At 58.4% G+C, this 20,261-nt stretch overlaps 1 protein-coding gene across 1 annotated transcript; it reads right to left on the reverse strand.

Annotated features, from left to right (window-relative positions):
- Window positions 1-4,096: 4,096 nt before the first annotated feature.
- TGM2 (transglutaminase 2) lies at window positions 4,097-17,165 on the reverse strand. The gene is made up of 13 exons (XM_041419250.1): window positions 16,909-17,165; window positions 14,302-14,481; window positions 11,989-12,231; window positions 10,756-10,874; window positions 9,866-9,994; window positions 9,226-9,406; window positions 8,177-8,312; window positions 7,957-8,060; window positions 7,595-7,834; window positions 7,179-7,451; window positions 5,494-5,654; window positions 5,137-5,273; window positions 4,097-4,848 (listed from the first exon to the last, which is right to left on the reverse strand). The coding sequence occupies exons 1-13, from the start codon at window positions 16,916-16,918 to the stop codon at window positions 4,692-4,694; spliced, it is 2,070 nt and encodes a 689-aa protein (XP_041275184.1). The 5' UTR covers window positions 16,919-17,165; the 3' UTR covers window positions 4,097-4,691.
- Window positions 17,166-20,261: the final 3,096 nt, after the last annotated feature.

The raw sequence follows: 20,261 nt of genomic DNA on the forward strand, positions 1-20,261 counted from the left end.
GTGTGGGTCCTCCTAGTGAAAACCACCTTTGTGTGGTATTGCAGGAACTAAGGTGGGGTTTTTAAATACAGAAATGTGACAAGGTACTGGCTGTCCTTCCTTGCCTTTGCAAATCAGGTTTTGTTGGTTTTTTTTTAAGCGCTGGAACAAATGCCTCCAAAAATACTTGACTGTTAGGCAGCTGTCTTTACAGTTCAGTACCTCAGTGCACTGGTGTGCATTCCCTGTGTGTAACCAAGGAATGGGGCTCATGCACCTGTACAAGGTGAGGAACTGACTAACAAACAGGTTAACTGTGAGATCCCAGGTTGTGATGGTGATGAGGAAGGGCTGGCAGAGCCTTGGAGTGGTGGAGGCATCCTGTGGGGGGATGGTGGGTAGTTGTGCTGCCAGAGTTTTGACCCAGGGCAGGCTGCTATGCGCTTTGTTTTTTTGGACCAAGTTCTGATATGTTCCTTGGTCAGTTCCAAACTTTATGTATGTTTATCTCTAGGATTAGTTAGAAAAAGTATAAGCTGTCCCTAATGCTCTGAAAAAGAAAATGACCTGGTAAAACACTTGGATGAAATTTCACAGCAGGCTTGGCGCCAGTCTGTTGGAGTGAGGCCGGGACACACATTTGCCAGTGATGTCACTGGCTTTAGGGATGTGCCACGGGCATCTTTTGCCTCTTACCTGCTGGAAGGCAGCAGTAGGTAGAAAATATGTTCCTTATTTTATTTTCAGTAATGGCTTCATGTAATGGCATTTAGGAAGAAGTTTAATAAAGGCCAAGGGCCTCACAGGCGTTCATGTGTGCCGGAGCAGGTGGAGTCGTGGTCACGCTGGTCATGTACAGGTTTTGAGGCAACACCCAGGAAATGCCAGGACCAGCCAGGGTTGGGGTGGGATGTTTAAGGAAAACAAACACTTCGGGTACAGAAATGTCCCCTGGGTGCTGAGCAGCCTGAGGGATGGGTGTTTCACAGCCCATCAAGGTTGGATGCTGGACAGGGGTTGCAAATCCATGTCCCAGTGTTTTCCCTTGGCACAAGGATGTGATGGGTTGCAGCTTGGCTGGGGCATGGTGGCCAAGCATTGCACTGCTGCTGATGGAGCAAATCTGTGTGACAACTAATAGCAGTAAATCATTCACAGATTTAGGGTCTTGTCACTTTCTGGGAAGACACAAATCTTGTTTCATCTTTCTGGGAAAAGACAAGGCTTGTTTTTTCTTTCTGGGAAAAGACAAAGCTTGTCTTGTTCTGGGAAGGGACGAGAAGCTGACAGTCAGCACATCCCTCTGCTGCCAATGCCCAGCTGACCAGTCCTTACTGGTTTGTGTGCCAGCACAGCCCACCATGAGGGGCAGGACAGGGACCTCAGAGGGCATGGACAGGGGTGCTCCCTTTGGAAGCTGCATCAGGGATCAGACAGGCACAGAGAGGCTGTTGGAGTTGTCCATGAGATGGCCATGCTGGAAGAGGCATCTCTCCATGGTGTCTCCTGCACCTTCCATGGCTGTGGAAGAGGGGATGGTTTCCCATAAGAGTGCAGTGGGACCTCCTGCATCGGGGGTTTATTGTCTCTTTTGCTGTTTGATGGTGCCTCAGTTATCTCATTGCACCAAGGAGAGTAAAAATGTGTTCCATGTTTGTGGAGCAGGAGGGAGACCTTTGGAGAGGCAGTACCATTTGGAAATCCCACAGATTTGTTCTTGTGAAAGCTCTGATTTATGGGAGTTTGTTCTAGTTTCGATCCATCAATGAAGGTAAGTTAAAGGTCATCAAGTCTAAAATGAGTTTACAATCAATTCTTGGCAAGTCAGCATCTCCAGCGAGCCGTGATATATCCAGAACCTCTCCTCCCCAAGAATGCTCCTGCCTGGCTTTGGCACTTGGACTAGAACCGAATTACAAACCCTCCCACACAATGGATACTGAAAATACTTGATTTAGAATTTATTGCTTGCACGGTCAGAGTGCCAAAGAGTCTGATGGATGCAGCCCAGAACTCTTCTGGTGATCCAGGATGGGCACAGGGCGATGGATGCAGTGTGGAACCATGTCAGTGATCCAGGATGGGCACAGAGAGATGGATGCAGTGTGGAACCATGTCAGTGATCCAGGATGGGCACAGGGAGATGGATGCAGTGTGGAACCATGTCAGTGATCCAGGATGGGCACAGGGAGATGGATGCAGTGTGGAACCATGTCAGTGATCCAGGATGGGCACAGAGAGATGGATGCAGTGTGGAACCATGTCAGTGATCCAGGATGGGCACAGGGAGATGGATGCAGTGTGGAACCATGTCAGTGATCCAGGATGGGCACAGGGAGATGGATGCAGTGTGGTACCACGTTGGTGATCTGGATTGGGTGCAGGGAAGTAGACCTCAGCTCTGTGGGTGATGGAGGAAAACCCAGCCCTGAGAACCAACCCCTGCTGCTAAACTGTAACTGCGGCGTTTGGAGCCTGTTCCCTTGTCGTCGGAGCAGCCTTGCTCTGCCGAGGCTCAGATGGATGGGAGTGACCTTCAGCAATAGCTGTTCTAATGTTTATTTTATCAGGACCCAGCTCTGAAGCAGCAGAGCTGCTGGTTATTTTTAACCCAGGCGCTGAGCAGCTGGAGGCCTGGCTCAGCAGAGCCCGGTAACAAATGCTCTAAAGAGGGGCCGTGCATCATTGCTGGGCTGAGGAATGTTCCTGACAGAGAAGGCAGCGCTGGTTTGTGCTGTTAACTCCTTCAGGATTCTTTGGGGCTCCGTGTGCTCTTGGCATTGGTGTCTGGGGGGTTGGTGCTGCCAGAGTTGGGGGCTGGCATGGCCCCTGCCCCTTGCCCTGAATGCAGGTGAGAACTCCCCATCCCTCTCCCTCCTGGAGCTCTTGCCCTGTCCCCATGCCACAGGGTGGGCACTCTCTGTCCCTTGGGAGAGCTGCTTGAGCAACTCTTTATCCCTCCCTGTGCCAGGCCCCACCTCTGTCCCCACTCTACCCCACAGGGGTCCCAGCCTCCAGCTGCCTTTTTGGGTTGTGTTTGAGCAAAGCAGGACAGGGAGGTGTGGTGGTTAAAGTTGCAGAGGGTAAGGGGAGATGGATTGTGTGCTTCTCCTGGGGGGGTTTCTTGAAAGGCTTTTTTATTGGCCAAACAATCTGCTGCTGCTGTGGGGCCTGGGCTCTGCTGTGCCCACTCCAGTTCCATGCTGGGAGCAGGAGCTGGGGCTGGAGCTGAGATGGGTCCTTGGCCTCGCATGGGGAAAGCAGAGACAGGGTTTGGGAGTTCTGGCCTTGAACCCCATCCTGGCTTGGGGAAGCAGCAGCTGTGTGTGGAGCACTGCACGTGGAGATTTTATCTCATCCTAAAGATAAACAGAAAGGAAAGCTGGAGAACGGGCAGTCCTTGATGGGAAACACTCCCAGCTGCCCATCCAGCCTGAGTCACAGCTGGGCTGGGAGAGCCCACAATGTCAGGGTGACTGGGACCAGCCAGTGCGAGTGAGATTCTCCTGTCCCAGACTGTCCCCTCTGCGGGGGCTGTGGTGACTGTGGGACCCTCAGTCAGACACCACCAGCTCTATAATGGTTCCCGTGGTGTTTGTTTAGAGGAGCAGGGAGGCTCCCCTCTGTTTGTGGGGGTCATGTGGGTGGGCCATTCTGGCATGGAAAGTGTTTATCTTCAGCAGAGCCTTGACCCCAGTTCCAGGTGTGAGACAAATCCCCACTCTCCTCCCAAATCCCTGTGCAGGATCCAGTTGCCCTTCCCCTGCCCCAGCCTGGGTGCCCAGAGCCTAGCACAGTGTGCAAGACGTGCTGGTTTGATTACTTGTAGTGTTCTCTCTCCAGTTCTCTGAGCACAGCATGGAACCATTCCTGAGAGAGGAGAAATTACCTGGGAAGGTGTCTGGGGGCTGCGTACAGAGCACCTGAGAACACCAGACCAGGCTGATTTGGGGCAGAGGGGATGGCCAATGTGAGGCCATTGTGGCTGCAGTGCCAGCCGTGGCAATGACCCCCACCAAGTGCTGGCTGGGAGAACTCACCCCCACCCATGGATGCTGGGCAAGGAGTTGCTGGGTCCTGCTGTGAAGAGACGAAAGGCAAGAAGAGCTAGGTCTGGTTTTTAAAGTGAAAAATAAAGTTTTTATTCAGTGTTTGCATAGTTGATTCATATCAAGGTAATGTCCCATCCCTCCCTGCAATGTCTGCAGTGGCAGGATGGTTATTGAAGCCAATGCCCGGCTGTACACAAGCAGGTTATTTGCAGCAAGTATTTATAGATTTGTTTTATAGCTATATGGTGCATAGACAGCTTTGTGCTCACAGTATAAAATCTCTCTCTATGGAGCTGCAGTCAGAGGATGATGATGGCAGGGGCCGGAGGGGTCGTTCTGCTGCTGCCTCTATGGAAATGGCTCTGTGGGCCGGGGCTGCCAGCACTGCACAGAGGAGGGGGCTGGCACGGGGGTCCCGGTGTGCCCATGCTGGGGGACAGGCAGCACAGGGATGTTCCCAGCCCACAGACCGAGAGAACAGCAGTGAAGTGAGCGACAGCATCCCCCAGACCTCCCCAGCCCTTTATCCTGCGTGCTCCCGGGAGGAGCGAGGGTGGCCTCACTGCCGGGCTCTGGCAGTCGCCCTTCTGGGGCACCTCGGGCTAAAGCGGGCGGGGGCCAGCGAGGCAGGGCTTGTGCAGCTGGGGCCAGGGCAGCTGCTCACAGCGGCTGGGGTGCGATGATGACGTTGCGGTAGCCCTTGACCCCCGTCAGCTGGTCACTCTCAAAGTCCACCATCAGCTTCTGCAGCCCCGACAGCCGCGGCATCAGATCCATCCGGAATTTGGCCTCTGCCTGCGGCTCCACCGGCTCCTCCCTGTGGGAGGGCAGGGAGTCACTGTCGCCCTCAGAGCCCCTTGTCACCCTCCAGGGCCCGTGGTGCCCCAGGACAGTGCTGGCACTTTGGCAAGCCAAGATCTCTGTAGGATGGCTGAAGCCCTTCCCAGCAAGGTGTAGGGTCAGGATGCTCTGAGTCCACAGGGACCAGCACTGCCCGGGCTCCTGCTGTGCCCCATGGCTGCCCTCCCTGGGGGCTCCACACACAGAAATCCACCCCCACACCACTCCCAACCTCCCAGCCAGGTGAAGGAGGAAAAGCTCTTACAGCTCCTTGACCAGCTGTCCCTCGGTGAGGCCGGTGCCCTCCACCACGAACATGCAGCCGTTCAGGGGCACTGCCAGAGGGTTCACCAGGCTGATCTCGGCCACCAGCTTCCGATTCTGCATTGGCTCTCCTAAAATCTGCAAGTAGGAGAGGATGGACCCCAAGCACCACCGATCCTGGGGTCGTGGTGCTCCCCCTGCTCCGGGGCTGATGCAGGACCTTAGGGATGCAGGTCCCAGGGGATGTAACCCTGCTCCATGAAGCAGGACCTGCTGCCCAAGCCCCAGGGTAACCCCCAGATGATCACAGCAAGTCATTCCCCTCAAACCTGCCTGGGATGGGACACTGGGCCCTTACCCTGATCTTGATTGGTGGATTCTCAACATAAATGTCCCTGACAGACACGATGATGTCGCCGGTCTGGTGATCCTTCAGGAGAGCCACCACCTTGATGAGGTTGTCCTGGGTCAGTTTGTCCCTGTATTCTTCGTACAGGATGCGCAGGGGCACCCTCTTCTCTGGAAGGGCAGCAGAGAGGGGTCAGCACCCATGGTTCTCCAGCTCAGAACCCACAGTCCTGCACTGGCACCCAGCTGCTCTGGCATGGGTTGGGCTCCCCAGGAGCTTCTCCAGGTGCCTTGCAAGGATGGGGGAGCTGGGGTTCCTGCAGGGCTGGGGTTCCAGCGCTGAGTGCCAGCAGGGATATTCAGGATGTGGGGATGGGAAGAAGCCATGTCCTGGGGCGAGACTCCAGGGTGATGCCTGCACCAGGGCTCCAGAGTGCCAGCCCTTGGCAGCCAGTGTGGGCACTGGGAGGCAGCCTGGTCCCTAGCTCAGCCCTCAGCCTTGTGTATCTGAAAGTCCTTCAGGGATGGGGCTGTCTGGGGGAAGGACAGGGAAGGAGGCTGAAAGCAGCCAGCTGCAGAACTGCCTGAACAAGGAGCCCAGAGTGGCTGTGGCCATGAGAAACGGAGCCTGACATTCATGAGGCAAGATTTGAAGTGCTGTAGCATCAGCTGAGACTGAGGGGAGAGGAACAAGCCTGGCTTCCCACACTGGCACAAAATGCTGGGGTGCCCTAAAGAATGCAGTCTGGGAAGTCCTGGCATCTATATTCTGAGGAAGGAGCTGAGGGTAGAAGTTTCAGGAGCTCATAATTAATGTTTCAGGAAAAAATGGTGTTGGGTTAACTTTTGCACAGGAATGTTAAGTACCCCAAAGGCCACAGCATATGTCTCCACTCCCCCATCCAGCCCTGCAAAAGGCTCCAAGTACCAGCTGCTGCTTCTGCCAGCATGAGCAGAGGCACATCCCTCTCCCCTCCATGGTGGCAAGAGCCAGCACATTCCTCATTCCTGTAAAGCAGCTCAACACCTGGCAGAGCGCCGAGCGCTGCGTTTGCAAGAGGGCTGGTGAGGAGCAGGGCTCGGCTCAGGGTAAACATTTGGCTGTTCCAGGAGAGCAGATGTGTGGCCTTTCCAAGCCCTGAAGGGTCTCTGCAAACTCACGTAAGCCTAAACTCGTGTTTAAGGAGCAGATGGTGATGTTCATGTGTGACAAGGGTGAGGGAGGTTCGGGGGCCGTGCCAGGACAGCTCTGCAGCCCGACGCCCACCCACGGAGACACCGAGAGCTGCTGGCCAGGAAACCCAGTGCTTCTCACTTCCTCCAGCCTGGGACCACGCACTCAGCGCTGAGCTGGGCCAGTTCCTCTCTCTCTGGTGTGGGAAGATCCCACCAGAGAGCCCAGCCTAGCCCAAAGTCAGAGGGAAAGCAGGAGGGATGCAGACAAGTGCCACAGAGTGCCTGGGGATGGCAGCCTGCGTGTGCCCAGCCTGCTCCCGTGGCTTGTCCAGCTCCAAATGCATTTCCAGCCCTCTGCCTGAGCAATTTCCTCCTCCTCTCATGAAGATTAAAAATCCACAGTGGTAGTTAACTAAGGAGGATGCCCCAAAGTGGCATTGCCTACCGAGCAGCTGAACACAGGCTGACCTGACCCCAGCCCTGGTGAAGCATCTCCTTCACCATCAGTGGGTCCCTTACCTGCCCTGGGCTCAATGTCGATGTCCACCGTGTCCGTGAGGCCGCACTGGGGCCCGAGGGTGCCGTTGTGGCTGGTGGCGCGGGCGCACAGCGTCACCCTGCACACACGCTCCTCGTCTGTGTTGTTGTTGACGACAGCAAAGACATCGAAGTCGCTGCCCTTGTTTGCGCCCTCTGACACCTTGATCCTGAGGTGCAGCCCCTCATCCTCCTCCCCGATGGATTTCTTCTGAAGCTCTGCCTTCTCAAACACTGCCCGCTCCTCCTCAGACCCTGCGGTGCACAAAATCCCTGTGATTCCCTGGAGTATGGGGAGGGCCTGGCCTGGGCTGTTCTGCCCCGCAGCCTTCCTGCTGCAGCCGTTTCCCAGCAGCAACATCCCTCCCTGGAGTCTCTGCCCCTGAAATCCCCCATACCCTCCGGGTATTTGTAGTTGTGGGTGATGTCCTCCCGGCTGTCCCTGCCTATGCTCTTGGTGCTGATGAACTTCCCCACGTCGGAGGATCGGATGCTCTGCTTCTGCATCCCGTCGCTCTGCACCACCCAGTACACCACGTCGGCGTTCACCTCGGCGAAGATGAAGGGGATGTCGTACTTGAGCAGCATGTCCCCCTCTTTGATGGCTTTGACGGGGGCTGGCCCGCAGCAGTAAACTCCTGCACGGAGCAGAGCCACTGTCACCACTCCAGGGCTCAGCCGCAAGGGGTGGCTGTGGTGGGGCGACCCAGCCGTGCCGGGCTGTGAGGAGGACGGAGCTTCCGTGTGGAGCACGTTGTACCTTCACTCTTCTCCTGAGGCGTCGGGTCCAGCACCTGCCACCCGTCATAGCCAGCCGCCAGGTCTGGACGGGCCATCCACGACTCCACCCAGCAGTGGAAGTTCCTGCGAGGGAAAGCAGCGTGTAGGAGTCTCAGCCTCCCCCAGCCCCTGCCAGGCTCTGGGGAAGGGGCAGAAGTAGCCCAGGGGTGGGCAGGCTGAGGTCCTGCTGTGCTGCTCACCAGATCTTGTCCCAGGATTGCCTCTCCTGCTGCCCCTTCTCGTTGATGTAGCGGTCAATGGTCAGGTTGGCGTTTGTGTCGTGGGCTGAGTTGTAGTTGGTCACCACCCGGCTGGGGATTCCCAGGCACCGCATGACTGTGGGGAGCCGGGCAGGGTGAGACAGGGCCAGGTTTGCTCCACTCCCATCCCAGAGAGCCCCAGGTTTGAACAACTCCTGCCCTTCCCTCTGCCTGTGACAGGGCTGCCTGGGGACTGATCCCCAGGAGAAGCCAGTTCCTGCAGCCACAGTGCACAGGCAAGCTGGATGGGTGGCACCTGCTCTGACAGCCTGACAGGTTTGATATTGCAGCAAAAAAAGGCACAAAAAGCGTCTGTGAGAGCTTTGGAGGTAGGTGTGGGCAGCCGTGCTGAACCCTGGATTTCATCTCCCAGCTGTCTTTCAGTGCACAGGGAACTCCCCAGGGAGCAGGGAGGCAGTTACAGTGCTTCAAAGGAAGACTATAAAACTCTGCGAGTCACTGAAAATCCACTTTAGTTTTCTGCTATTTCTCTCCTCTAAAAAGGGTCTTGTCTGTCTGTGACACACCAGTGCTCTCACAGGCAGTGCTTTTCTTGGGCAAAGCTGCACGAGCATATGTGAGTGTTTCCCAGCAGCAGCAAGTCTGGAATTGTTCTCTTGTATTTCCCCAGTCTGATTGCCCTGGTGGCCATGGCATTATTTTGATCTTAGTGGATTTGTGACTTTATTGCAAACTTGGCCTTAAATCCACTTCCCTCACCCTGGCCTCAGTTCCTCCCTTGCTGCCTGGCCTGGGAGGCAGTACTGATTGAAAAACCAGAGCCCTTTTGTATCATTTTTTCCCTCTATTTCCTGACAAACTAGAGTAAGAGAGAGCTAATTGCAAAGGAATCATTGCAGGCTGATTGCAGCTCTTCCCTCTGGATGCAGCACCAGGAGTGGATGGGGGCAGGGGTTAGGGTGGGAGATGGGGGGAGATGGGTGACCCTGTCCTGTGGGGAAGGGGACACCAGAGGAATCTGCTCTCACCAGTGCACGCCACAGCAGCAAAGACCCAGCACTGGCCGTACTTGACTGGCTGGCACCCAAACTTCTTCCACCTCTTGAGAATGTCCACGCTCCCAATCCAGGCCATGGGGCTCATCCCGTCCTCGTAGTGGTTGTCCCACCGCCCAAACAGCACCCCCCGGTCCTCGTCATTGCAGTTCACCTGTGGCAGGAGAAAAGGGGGAGGGTGGAGGGGCAGGAACAGGCTGGAGAGGGAGGGAGGGAGGGAGGGAAAAAGCCTTTGCCCCATTCACATGCACTGTCACCCACATTAATATCCTGTATCCATGCAAGAGCTCACTGGGATGCAGGTGGACATGGTGCTAATTAGGGATGAATTTTAGAAGCACATCCTCCTGCCTGGGAATTTGGGAGTGATTATCCCTGAAATGAGCTGCACCCATCCCTGCTTTTTGTTTCCTCTAAAAAAGCTCTTACAGACATAGGAGCAGTAACAGGGAAAGGATGTAAAAGAGAGAGGAAACACCCCAGAGAAGGGAAATGGTGTGAAACTGGGGGGGGGGATGGCAAACGCTGTCTGGCACAGCTGTAGCTGGGGGGGTTTGCAGCCCAGGGAACGTGGGGTGCTGGGGACACCGTGCTGGCTGCACCCCGGACTCACCATGGCGCTCACCACCCTGCCAATGTACACGGGGTCATTGCGGCGGGAGCAGTCCCGGTTCTGATCCCTCAGGTGTTTGGGGTTTATGTCCAGCATGTCGAGGCAGATGGCTAACACTTCATCCTCAAACTGGTGGAGAGCAGGGAGAAAAGGCTGTGTGAGGTCCCCACAGAGGTGGCTCTGCCACCTCTGTCCTCCCTCTCTGGCTCCCTGTGATGCCCGTGCCAGCAGAACTGCTGGGTGCAGGGTTCACACCTCCTCAGGGTCCCCTCCCCGGCCAGCATCCGCTGAGTGATGTTCCCACTGTCCCCACTCGGTCTGTGAAGCCTGTGGGTGACCTCCTGCCTACGTACTAGGGCTGGATCTGGTTTCCTGCAACCGCACGGGGGTCAGGGCATGGACCTGACCTCCTGGAAAATCTATTTCCCATCACGGCTGAGTCACAGCCCTTCCTTGAATTGAGGTGTGGATCCTGTGAAGGCCATGGGCACCTCCACTGCTGTGGGCCCCCAGCCCTTTGCTCAGGGAGGGTGGCTGAGCAAGCCCTGTGCAGCTCGGGGTGTGAGCACCTCCTTATCGGTGCCCCTGGCACAGTGCCCAGGAATGCCTTATCAGGCACCAGCTCCCAGCACAGCAGGGCCACCCAGATTAGGGACACATGGCCATGGGGCCCCCGGAGCCAGGGGGTAACACTCCCCTTGCCTTGGCATGCTTTGAAGTCAGCGCTTTCCCTCTTGGAAATGAGATTCCGGTTTCTTTGACCCATGGCTGGACTCCAAGGTGCTGACAGCATTTGGGGTGCATGTTTGTGAGGGGCACACGCGTGGCACAGTCCCTGTGTCCTGCAGCACCAGAGGTCCCAAGGGTCCCAGGGGGCCTTGCCTGCTCACCTGGCCGAAGTTCCAGGGGATGGAGAAGATGTAATCACAGGTGCCCTGGAAGATCAGCCCGTCCTGGGACAGCACGTACTCACGTCGCTCGTTCTCGTCACGCATGAAAACCGTGTCCTCTGTGGGCACAGCAATGATGGGGACAGGGCTCTGCCCTGCACAGCCAGCTGCCTGACCCCCTCCCTGTGGATGAATCCAGTGGGAAATGGGGCACCAGGGGCTGGAACTGCTCATGGCTTAAAAAGCTGCTGGGGAATTTCAGCCCAGGTTGATTTAAAGTGATGGGAAAATTTCAGCGGGTGACTTGTGGTTTGCTTTTCATTCTTTCTCATGTCTCTGTCTTTCCTCCCTTTTATTTAATGGAGATGGATCTTTTCTCAGCAGGGGAGACCTCCCTGGGGGTGCAGGGAGCAGTGGGAGTGGGTGTGCTGGCTCAGCACAGCCAAAGCCATTTCACTCACAGCAGCTACTGCTGTGGAAATCAACATTTACTGGAAATGTTTGCAGAAGGAAAACCCACAAGTCCACCCCCAGTGCTCAGCAGAGCCCTGGCTGAGCAGAGCTTCCTATGGCCCCTTATCTCTGCAGATCCAGCGTGGGACGCTTGAGATCCAGGAAATCAGCCAGTCCAGGGGCAGGGGAAGGACATGGAGAGAGGAAAATCCCAGGGCTGTTGAACCTTACAGCACTGAAATGAACCTCTCCTCTGGGTCTGGCTGCCCAAATTTCACCAGGACAGTGATATCCATGTCACTGAGTCCACAGCTGGGTGCCTGGGTGAGGATGGGTGAGAATGGGCCTGGTGGGGGCAATTAGGGACAGCTGGGGGCAAGTGGGGACAACTGGGGGCAATTAGGGACATTTAGAGGCTTTTCCCCTGTCCCCTGCCTGGCCAGGAGCTGGTGCCAGGAACTGCCCAGAGCTTCACACCAGCAGCACAGTGCTGAGCTCCCACCATGTGGTGGGGGCAGCCGCTGGGTGTTTGGGGTGGTGGCAAAGGGGCTGTGTGTGTTGTAGGGTGGGGATGGTGCTCCTGGCCCCGACCTGCTGCAGGGATTGTGCAGAGGTGGAAGCAAAGTCAGGCTTTCTGCTTAAACCTGCATTCAGAGCAGGGCTTGGGACACCTGGGATCTGCACTGGGATGAGACCTGTGTGTGTGTGAGGGTGCCTGGGGAGCATCTTGTGCTTGCCTGAGCCTCAGAACCCCTGGACTCAGAGAGGTGGAAGCCTCACCTGGGTGCCAGGGGTTGAAGAGCAGGACGAAGTCCCCGATTTGGTAGCTGGAGCCCTGGTAGTCGGTGCAGGTCTCCAGGGTGATGCTGTAGCGGCCGATGCGAGCGTCGGGCGGGGAGCAGAGTGACACACAAAGGGACTCCCCGTCCTGCTGCTGGATCACGGCGCTCCAGCACGACTCCTCCGGGCAGTCAGTCACGACAAAGTGGGAGCTGGTTCCCGAGGTCTCGCTGGGGCAGGGCCCTGTCAAGAAGGAGTAGGTCAGTTCTCCCAGTGCTCCAGAGCCCCTGGGAGCCCCGTGCCATGGAGGCTGCATCTGCTCCAAGCCCCCTGCCCTGCGGCAGCTGCCTGGATCTTGGCTCTCACAGTCTGGGAACATTCACCACGTAGTTTGTCAGGTACTGAGGGCACAGTGCAGCCCAGCTGAGGGGAGCTCAGGCATTTCTCTCACTATTTGGGAAGGACAGACTCGCCCTGGGGGAGCCAGCAGAGCACAGGGGTGCTTGTCCTGGCGCTCAGCCCGGGGCCGGGTCTCTGTTCTCAGCTGCAGCCGCTCCTGCCTCTCCTCCGAGCAGCGCTGTTGAGTCCCTGCAGCCACGGCCACAGCTGGCAGAGCCCGGCCGTGAGCCCCGGCCCTGCGTGCCCCAGGAGGTGTGTGCAGCCTCAGGCGTTGCTGCAAACATCCCGGGGTTAGGGATGACCTCAGTGGCCAAAGCGCCGAGCCTGGGACAGTGTGATCCGTGCTGGCCTCTCCAAGCTGCAGCCGTGGCCAAGCCACCTGCGCTGAGCCAGCTCCAGAGCCGCTCTCCGCAGCGCTGCCGCCCAGCCCGGCCCCGCGGCTCCCTGGCCGGCAGCCGAGGCAGCGGTGCCACCGCTGTCCCCTCTCCCTGCCCGAGCACAGCCCCGGCTGGTCCCCTGCCAGCCCTCGCCCACAGGCCAGTCACCAAAAATACTCGTGAACTCATGCTAGTGACACAATTTCTCCTCTCGGGGAGGCTGGGCTGAGTTCACGGCGTCCCTTGGGCAGGAGCCAGCCCGGCGCTGCCGTGGGCTGGGCAGGCACAGGAGCCTGCCGCCTCCTTCTCCTCCTCCTCCTCCTCCTGCTCCTCCTGCTGCCTCCAGAGCCCACAACATCCCCCTGGACTCCGGCACCTGAACGGGGCTCTGCCAGCACGGCTACTGCAAAAACACAGCTCTATTTTCCCTCTAGTTTTCTTTCCCTCTTTCTTGTGAGAGGCAGCACATGACCTCGGTGGCTCTGCTGTCCCAAATGCAGGGACAGCTCTGGCGGTCCCTGCCTTGACAGGTCGGGCCCCAGGGAGGAATGTGCTGGGGCCACCGGGGTGGTGGCACTGCCAGTGCCTCTGCGAGCACCAAAGCACCTTTGCCCTCTTTCTGCGCCGCTGGGGCTGGGCTCCGGCCCAGAGGAGCCTCTGCCAGCCCGTGCCTGGCCTGCGAGGCTGTGCCTTCTCCCCCTGCAAAACCAGCCCATGGCTGTAGCATGGCCATGGGGCTGCTAGGGCACCGAGGGAGCTGTAGGGTGAAGCTGGGAGGTGGTGCTGGGTTTTGTTTTGTCACCAGAGCTTTTGGGATGGAAAAAGGAGAGATTTACTCTGCGAGGAAACTTCGGTGCAGTTTTACTTTGAATGCTGGCCGGGTTGACTCAGCATGGTGCTTCAGCCCCAAAATAACTTCTGCCTGAGAAATAGTTTCCTCTCGGCGGCTGCACCCAGCCCTGGCTGTGAGAGCAAGAGCCCGGCCCGGCCCCGGCCCGGGGGGCTGCGCTGGGGGCGCTCCGTGGGAACATTTCCTTTCTCCAGCGTTTGTGTTTCCTGAGCAAATCCCCCTTTGGGATGTCTGAGAGGACAGCAGGGCTGGGTGTAAAGCCCACAGCAGAAATGCTGTGATACCTCTGGCTGAAAAGATACACTGTGCTGATATTTCTGAGAGGGGCAGGAGGGTTGGGCAGGTCCTGGCCTCAGCCTAGGTGTGAGCTGGCAGCCCTGTCATGCTCTTTGTCTGGCTCAGCCCCGGGAGGAGGGGGAGGAGGTGATGATGCTGGTGGTTTTTTTTGCTTTATTTATCACTTCTCTTTCTCTCTCATTAAGGAGATGAGTTTCTACCTTTTTTTCTTGTTGTGATATAAAAGCTGTGCACAGCACCAGCCTCTGCCAGGCGAGGAACAGGGACTGTGTGACACGGGGCAGGCGCCGCGGCACAGCCCCCGTGGGAGCACAGGTGAGCTTGGGGGCGGGGGCAGAGGGTGGTGACACCCACACAGCCCTCCCTCACGACAACAAATGTCTCACTCACCGGTCTCGACGTTGAAGGAGAGCTTGTCCAGGCCCTCCTGGTAGCCGCGGCCCGAGAAGCGCAGGGTGATGGCGAAGGGCTGTCCCCGCCGCAGCACCAGCCGCCGGCAGCCCATGTCCGCCGTGCGGTGCTCCCGCCCGTTGCGGTCGCAGTGCAGGTCCCACGTCTCCAGCACCAGATCTGCGAAGGCAGTGGCAGGAACAGCTCTGACCCTGGGTCACGGTGTCCCGACGCTTGGGAAGGAGGGCTGGCTGTGCCCATGCCGACCCCTGGGCTGGGACCTTGGCGAGGGGTCTGAGCCTCCCCCACCCGCGCTGCCCTGTGCTCCCAGGCGTGCCGGGCAGAGCATCTCTCCCGGAGGGCGCTGTGGCCGTGCCGGACTCTGAGCATCCTTCAGGAGCGCTCTGAGGGCTGGGCTCCCGTTGGGTGCTGCGAGAGGGGCACAGCTTTGGCAGCCAAGCTCACAGCGACTTTGTGCCCCCGTGATGCAGCTCTGTGCTGTGTTGTGCCGTGGAGCTGCCCCCGTGGTATCCCTGAGCTGCCAGAGCTGTGCCAGGCCTGCAGCACCCAGCACCAGAGCAAAGCCCAGCACTCAGCTCTGCTCTCAGGGGTCCTTTCACTGGAGCTGCTGTCTGTGTGCCCCCATCCCAAACAAGTGCTGCTGAGTGAGCCCAGGAATGCCCAGGATGTTCCTGTGCCTCAGCCAGGCCTCCAGCAGCTTTACTGTGCTGCAGCTGCTGACAAATTGGTGAGAGCAAGTGTAGATTTTGTGGCAGAGGGTGTCTGATGCCCCAGACATATGCAGGCTGCTCTGCTCTGCTCGCAGCCCAGGCAGGGCTGTGTGCCAGAATGCCAGCAGCCACATCCCTGCCACCCTGGGCACTGTGCTGGAGCCATGAGATATCGTCCATCATCCCCTGAGGCCACTGACCCCTGACTGCTCTGCAGTGATGTCTTAATCACCAGAATAAGCAAAAGCATTCTGTGCAGGGAGCACACGGCAAGCTCAGTGCCAGCGAGGGACTGGGTAGATCAGTGGGCAACCAGTGGGCAAGCTGAGGCTTGCTGCCCCATGCCATGGCTCCCCTGGCCATGCCCTCCTGGTACCAGCTCTGGTAGTCACCAAGCCCTCCTCAGACCAGTGCCAAGTGGAAAGAGCAGCCCATGAGCTCAGCATTCCCAGAGCTAAATGCAAACACTGCTCCTGGCTCTCTGGGCAAGGTGACTCTGCAGTATGGGCCCAGTGGAGGGCAGTGGGCTTGTCACTGTCCCCGGCACCACGTGAGAGCTGCTTGAATGGTCCCTAACTAAGGGCAAGGTCCCCACAGCCCGTCCATGGGAACTGTGAAGTGGGGACAGAGCAGAGACAAGCCCTTCCCTCCCTGCCTCCCCCTCTGTGAGCAGCACAGCCCCGTGCTACGGAACACTGACGGTACAAGTGGAATCTCATGGCTCACATGGAGCTTGGTTGACATGGTTAAGCTTGCTGACAATAAAAAAAACCAAACAATAAGTGTGTTCAGAAAACAGGATCGAGGCTCCTCCTTGTCCCAGTCACCCTGGGGGTTTCATCCCCAGCAGATTCAGCAAAAAGCAGATTTCTCAAAGCACAGGTGCCTCTGATCAAACCAATGGGTGCCAAGAGATGGGTGGGAAGGGGGCTGTGGTGCTGCAAGTGGTAGCAGCACCCTGGGCACTCAGGAGCAGGAGCTGCCCAGTGTGTTCAGGACAAGAAGACACAGTGTTAAGCTGTGCCAGGGGAAATTTAGGCTGGACATTAGGAAAAAATTTTTCACAGAAAGAGTGATTGGGCTTTAGAATGTATTCCAGGGAGATGGTGGAGCCTCCGTCCCTGGAGGAATTTAAAAAAAGACTGGATGTGGCACTTAGTGCCAGGGTCTAGTTGATAAGGTGGTGTTAGGTCATAGGTTGGACTCGAGGCTCTTAAAGGTCTTTTCCAAGCTAGTTAACGCTGTGATTCTGTAGCTGCTCAGCTATGTGTCTGTGTGTCTGACCCCAGGGCTCTGTGCTGGTGTTGCTGCAGCAGTGCTGGGAGCCAGGGCAGCCTGGGGCACTGTGCACAGCAGAGCAGAGTGATGCCGTCTCACCCAGAGGGCTGTGTGCCCGCGGGAACCACACAGACCCGCGTCCTGGGACCCTGGGGGCAGCTGGGGGGGAGCTGGGGGTGTCTCTACCCTGAAGATTCCCGAAGCCCAGAAGCTCTTTTCCTTCCTGAGCCTCCTGAAATCCCCTCACCCTGTCAGGACCCGGGCACACGCTCCCGGCCCAGCTGTCCGCCCTGCTCTACCGGGAAAGCTTTAAATAGCACCAAACTTCATTCTACGGCTCCTAGCGACCGGAGGAGAGCCGGGAGGGAGGGAGGGAAGGGCACAGACCCGCGTGGACCCCTCACAGACCCTGCTAGGCTTGCGATCGCCGTCCCTTCAGCCTTTCCGTTCCCCACCGCCCTTGGTTTCGCCGGGGGTCAGGGAGCGGCCGCAGCCCGGGCGAGCAGGGAGCGCTGCGGCGGCACCGAGCGCCGGCCGGGGCGGGTGCGGCCGCTCGGGACCGAGCCCGGCACCTGCGGGGTTCGCGCCGCGCTCCTACCTTCGGCCATGCCGCCGGTGCCGCCGCCGGTGCGCGTCCCGGTGCCTGTCCGGTGCCGCTGGCAGTGCTGTCGGTGCCGGTCCGGATGCCGGGGGAGCTGCCCCTCACCAGCCGCTGTCCGGCCCCACCGCCCGTCCCATTTATCCCGCCCGCCCCCCGCGCACCCCCCCCGCTCCCCGCGGCCGGGCCGCCGGAGGGAAGAAAGGGAAAACACAAAGTTTCCAGGAAACGGGCGGGTTTAGGTCCCACCTATTGAAAGCAACCACCCAAAAAAAAAAGAAAAAAAAAAAAAAAAAAAAAAAAAAAAAAAAACCCGGAGCCCCCCGGCTTGGCACCACCGGAGTCTCCCGGGACGCCACAACCCTCGGGCTGGAGATGGCCCCGCTGCCGATCAAGAGGAGGGAGAACAAGGGGGCGGAGAGGGGTTGAGCGCCTTTCAGCGAAGTGCCAGGACTCGGGACTGTTTTCTCCTTATAAAGTTCTCTCCCTCCTCTGGCAGCGTCCCCATCCTGGCCAGTCCTGGTGGGGTGCTCTTGTCGGGAATTGCATCCCCTTCCCGCAGCTGCATCCCTGAGAGATGGAGTCTGAGGGGAAAATGCGGTGAAAGCTTTGCTGCTGGACAGCAGATGTGCTGGAATCAGCGCTGGTTGCTCTGGGACATGGAAGTGTGCACACAGCAGTGACCACCACATTCCCTGGAAGTCCTGCCCCACACTGGCCATCCCTCTCCTGCCTGGGGGTCCCTGCCTCAGGGTTTGCCAATGGTGCCACCTGGGCATGTCCAGCCCTCCCTGTGCGTCCTGAGGGTCACCCAACACACCAGAGACCACCCATCAGGGACACAGGGCTGAGACCCCACACCTCCATGGGCTCTTGGGGTTCGGGAGCTCTGCCCTCCCCACACTTGGGGTGATCCTGGTCAGGGGCCCCCAGCTGTGGCCAGTGCTCTGCTTAGGCACTGCACTGGGAGGGTCTGCAGTGAGCTGGATTCCTGTCCAGCTCTACCAAGGGATTTTTGGTACTGACAGAGTTGGTAAGGTCCAAGCATGCCAAGGGCAGAGTCCAGGAGAAGCCCCATGTGCGGGGGCTGCTGGTGTGTCCTGCTCTGGGGCACATGGCTGGCTTTACAGAAGCACTGCCCCAAAATGCAGGGGGAGTCCCATCCTCCATCACGTTCTTTAAGGAGGTGGGGAGGGATATTGGAGCAGAAGCAGCAAATCCTTGCTGAGAGAAAGCTTGGGACAGCTGGTTTTAATGGAAACAATTCATGTAGTGCTCCACCATGGATCTGTGTGGGCTGGGGGTGTGCAGGTCATGGTGGGGGCCTTTGCCAAGAGCACAGCCTGTGCCAGCAGGACCCTCCTCACCCCAGCAGTGCCACCTCACCTCAGAAAGGTGAGGAACAGCCTGGCAATGCTGCCCTGTCACTGTGCCACTCTCATGCTGGGGTCTTGCTCTCCTTGCTCAGATCTGAGAAGAGACACTGAAAATTACACCCTCTCTCTCTTCCCAGACCCCTTGGTCCTCGTGGGCAGCACTGGGCTGAGTTCCCATGGATAGAGGGAGGGGTCAGTGGGGCCGAGGGTCCCATGGGCTGCCCCTCTCCCTGAGCAGGGCACTGTGACGCCTGGGGAGGGCTGGTGGCCATGGGAGCTCACAGCTGGTGTCACCTGCCCTGGCCTTGCTCCCAAGGCTGCTTCCTGGGCACAGGAACCTCTGCCACTGGCGCTGGTGAGTGCCCCGTGTGTCTGGGCCCGTGCTGCTGGGTTCAGCTCTGCCTGCACAAGCTCTTCCTCCTGTAGCAGTGTGAACTCTGGATGCACTCTGCAGCGGAGGTGCACACTTGAGTTAACGCGTGACAAACAGCCACAAGAGCACCGCCGGCAGTGGAGGAACTGGAAGCAGCCATTTCTCACTCGGCTTGGAAGCACGAGCAGTTTGTTGCTGTGAGGGGTGTAGGGGTGTGTGGGATGTGTGGGTCTGGGCAAGCTGGGGTGTCTGGTGCTCGGCAGGCTGTTGGGATTATCTTCTGTCCAGTTTCCTGCCAAGCACAGAGTGGGAACCACTCGCAGTACCTGTGCCTGCTCTGGCACCTCGGGCAGAAGTGGCAGGAGACAAGTGCCTGGCTGTCCCCTGGGGCTGATTCCCAGGGTGTCCCTCTGGCTCTGTCCAGTCAGGGCTGTCCTTCAGGGGCTATCCAGGGAGCTCTGGGCTCGGTCCCAGCACCTCACCAAGAGGAAACCTCCCTTGTTTGCAGCTTTGGTGCCCACTTCACTCACCACCTTGTACTGCGGAGGCATCTGTCTGCCCAGGCACTGGAAAATGCCGCCCATGGCAGGCCAGCCACACTGCTGGGGTTATTTTTACTCTTCTTACTAAGACAGGGTTGCATTAAGAGGGTGTTTGCAGTGCTGAAGCCCAGAATAACTCCTCATTTGCTCAAGGTGTTCAGCGCAGGATTGCGACTTTCAGCGCCCCCGCCCCTCTCCTGGAGCTGCTTCAAAGCGTGCCGGTCCCTGCAGTGCCGGTCCCTGCCGTGTGTCCTGCACAGACAGAGCCGCTGTTTGCTCTGCTGGGCGTGTGCCGGGGCGGCTGCAGCCCCTCCAGTGCCCGCACATCCTGACTCAGTCCCTTGTGCCGGCAGATAAACAACCCCTGAAAAGGGGCAGTGTCTGCTCTCAGTCGCCCTGTTAAGCCGTCAATCGGCTTCAGGAGCTCTGCCCATCTCCTCGCTGCTTCCCGCCCCGGTATTCCCCAAGCTCAGCCTCAGCCCAGCCGCTGCTCCTGCAGCCCCCCAAAGCCGGGGCACCTGTGTGTTCCTCTGGGGGCCCGGCGTCGTCCCCGGGTGAGGGTCTGTGAGGGGCCCTGCAGGGATGTGACCTCAGGACAAAAAGTGTTTTATGCCCAAGATGACAGGACTAGCAGGGAGCTCCGGGGGCTGTGTGGGCATCCTGGCATGCAAGATGCAGCAAGCACCCCTCTCACACCTCTGATCTGTGAGCACGGGAAAGTTCTTCCCAAAGCTGGGATGGAAGTCCTGCAGCTGCTCCATTCGCGGTGGGCAGAGCCAAGGGGCAGCCAAGGGTCCATAAGGGCATGCAGGGGGGCGAGGGAGGATGGGAATGGTGGCATCGCGCTTGCTTTGGGGCTCTGGCTGCCACGGGCGGCTCTGGCGCTGGCTCGGTGCAGCGCGGGGCTCCCGAGCAGTGCCGCTTGGAGCCGGCAGAAAGGGGGGCTTGTTCCCAGCTGCGGGCAGCTGTGCCAGGCCAAGCACTGCAGCCTTTCCTTTGGGTGGAGAAGTGGGTTTTTAAGGAAAAGCAGATTGTTTTTCCACCTGCCCCCCCGGCAGGCGT

This window comes from Onychostruthus taczanowskii, unplaced genomic scaffold, assembly GCF_017590055.1.
Source record: "Onychostruthus taczanowskii isolate IOZ18803 unplaced genomic scaffold, ASM1759005v1 scaffold60, whole genome shotgun sequence".
Classification (NCBI taxonomy): Eukaryota; Metazoa; Chordata; class Aves; order Passeriformes; family Passeridae; genus Onychostruthus; species Onychostruthus taczanowskii.

Excerpts from the sequence above, each read along its gene's own strand:
- TGM2 (XM_041419250.1), bottom strand. Across the intron at positions 10,875-11,988 it reads CTTCAACCCCTGGCACCCAG|AGGACACGGTTTTCATGCGT; the intron begins GTGAGGCTTCCA and ends CTGTGCCCACAG. Across the intron at positions 8,061-8,176 it reads CAATCCTGGGACAAGATCTG|GAACTTCCACTGCTGGGTGG; the intron begins GTGAGCAGCACA and ends TTTCCCTCGCAG.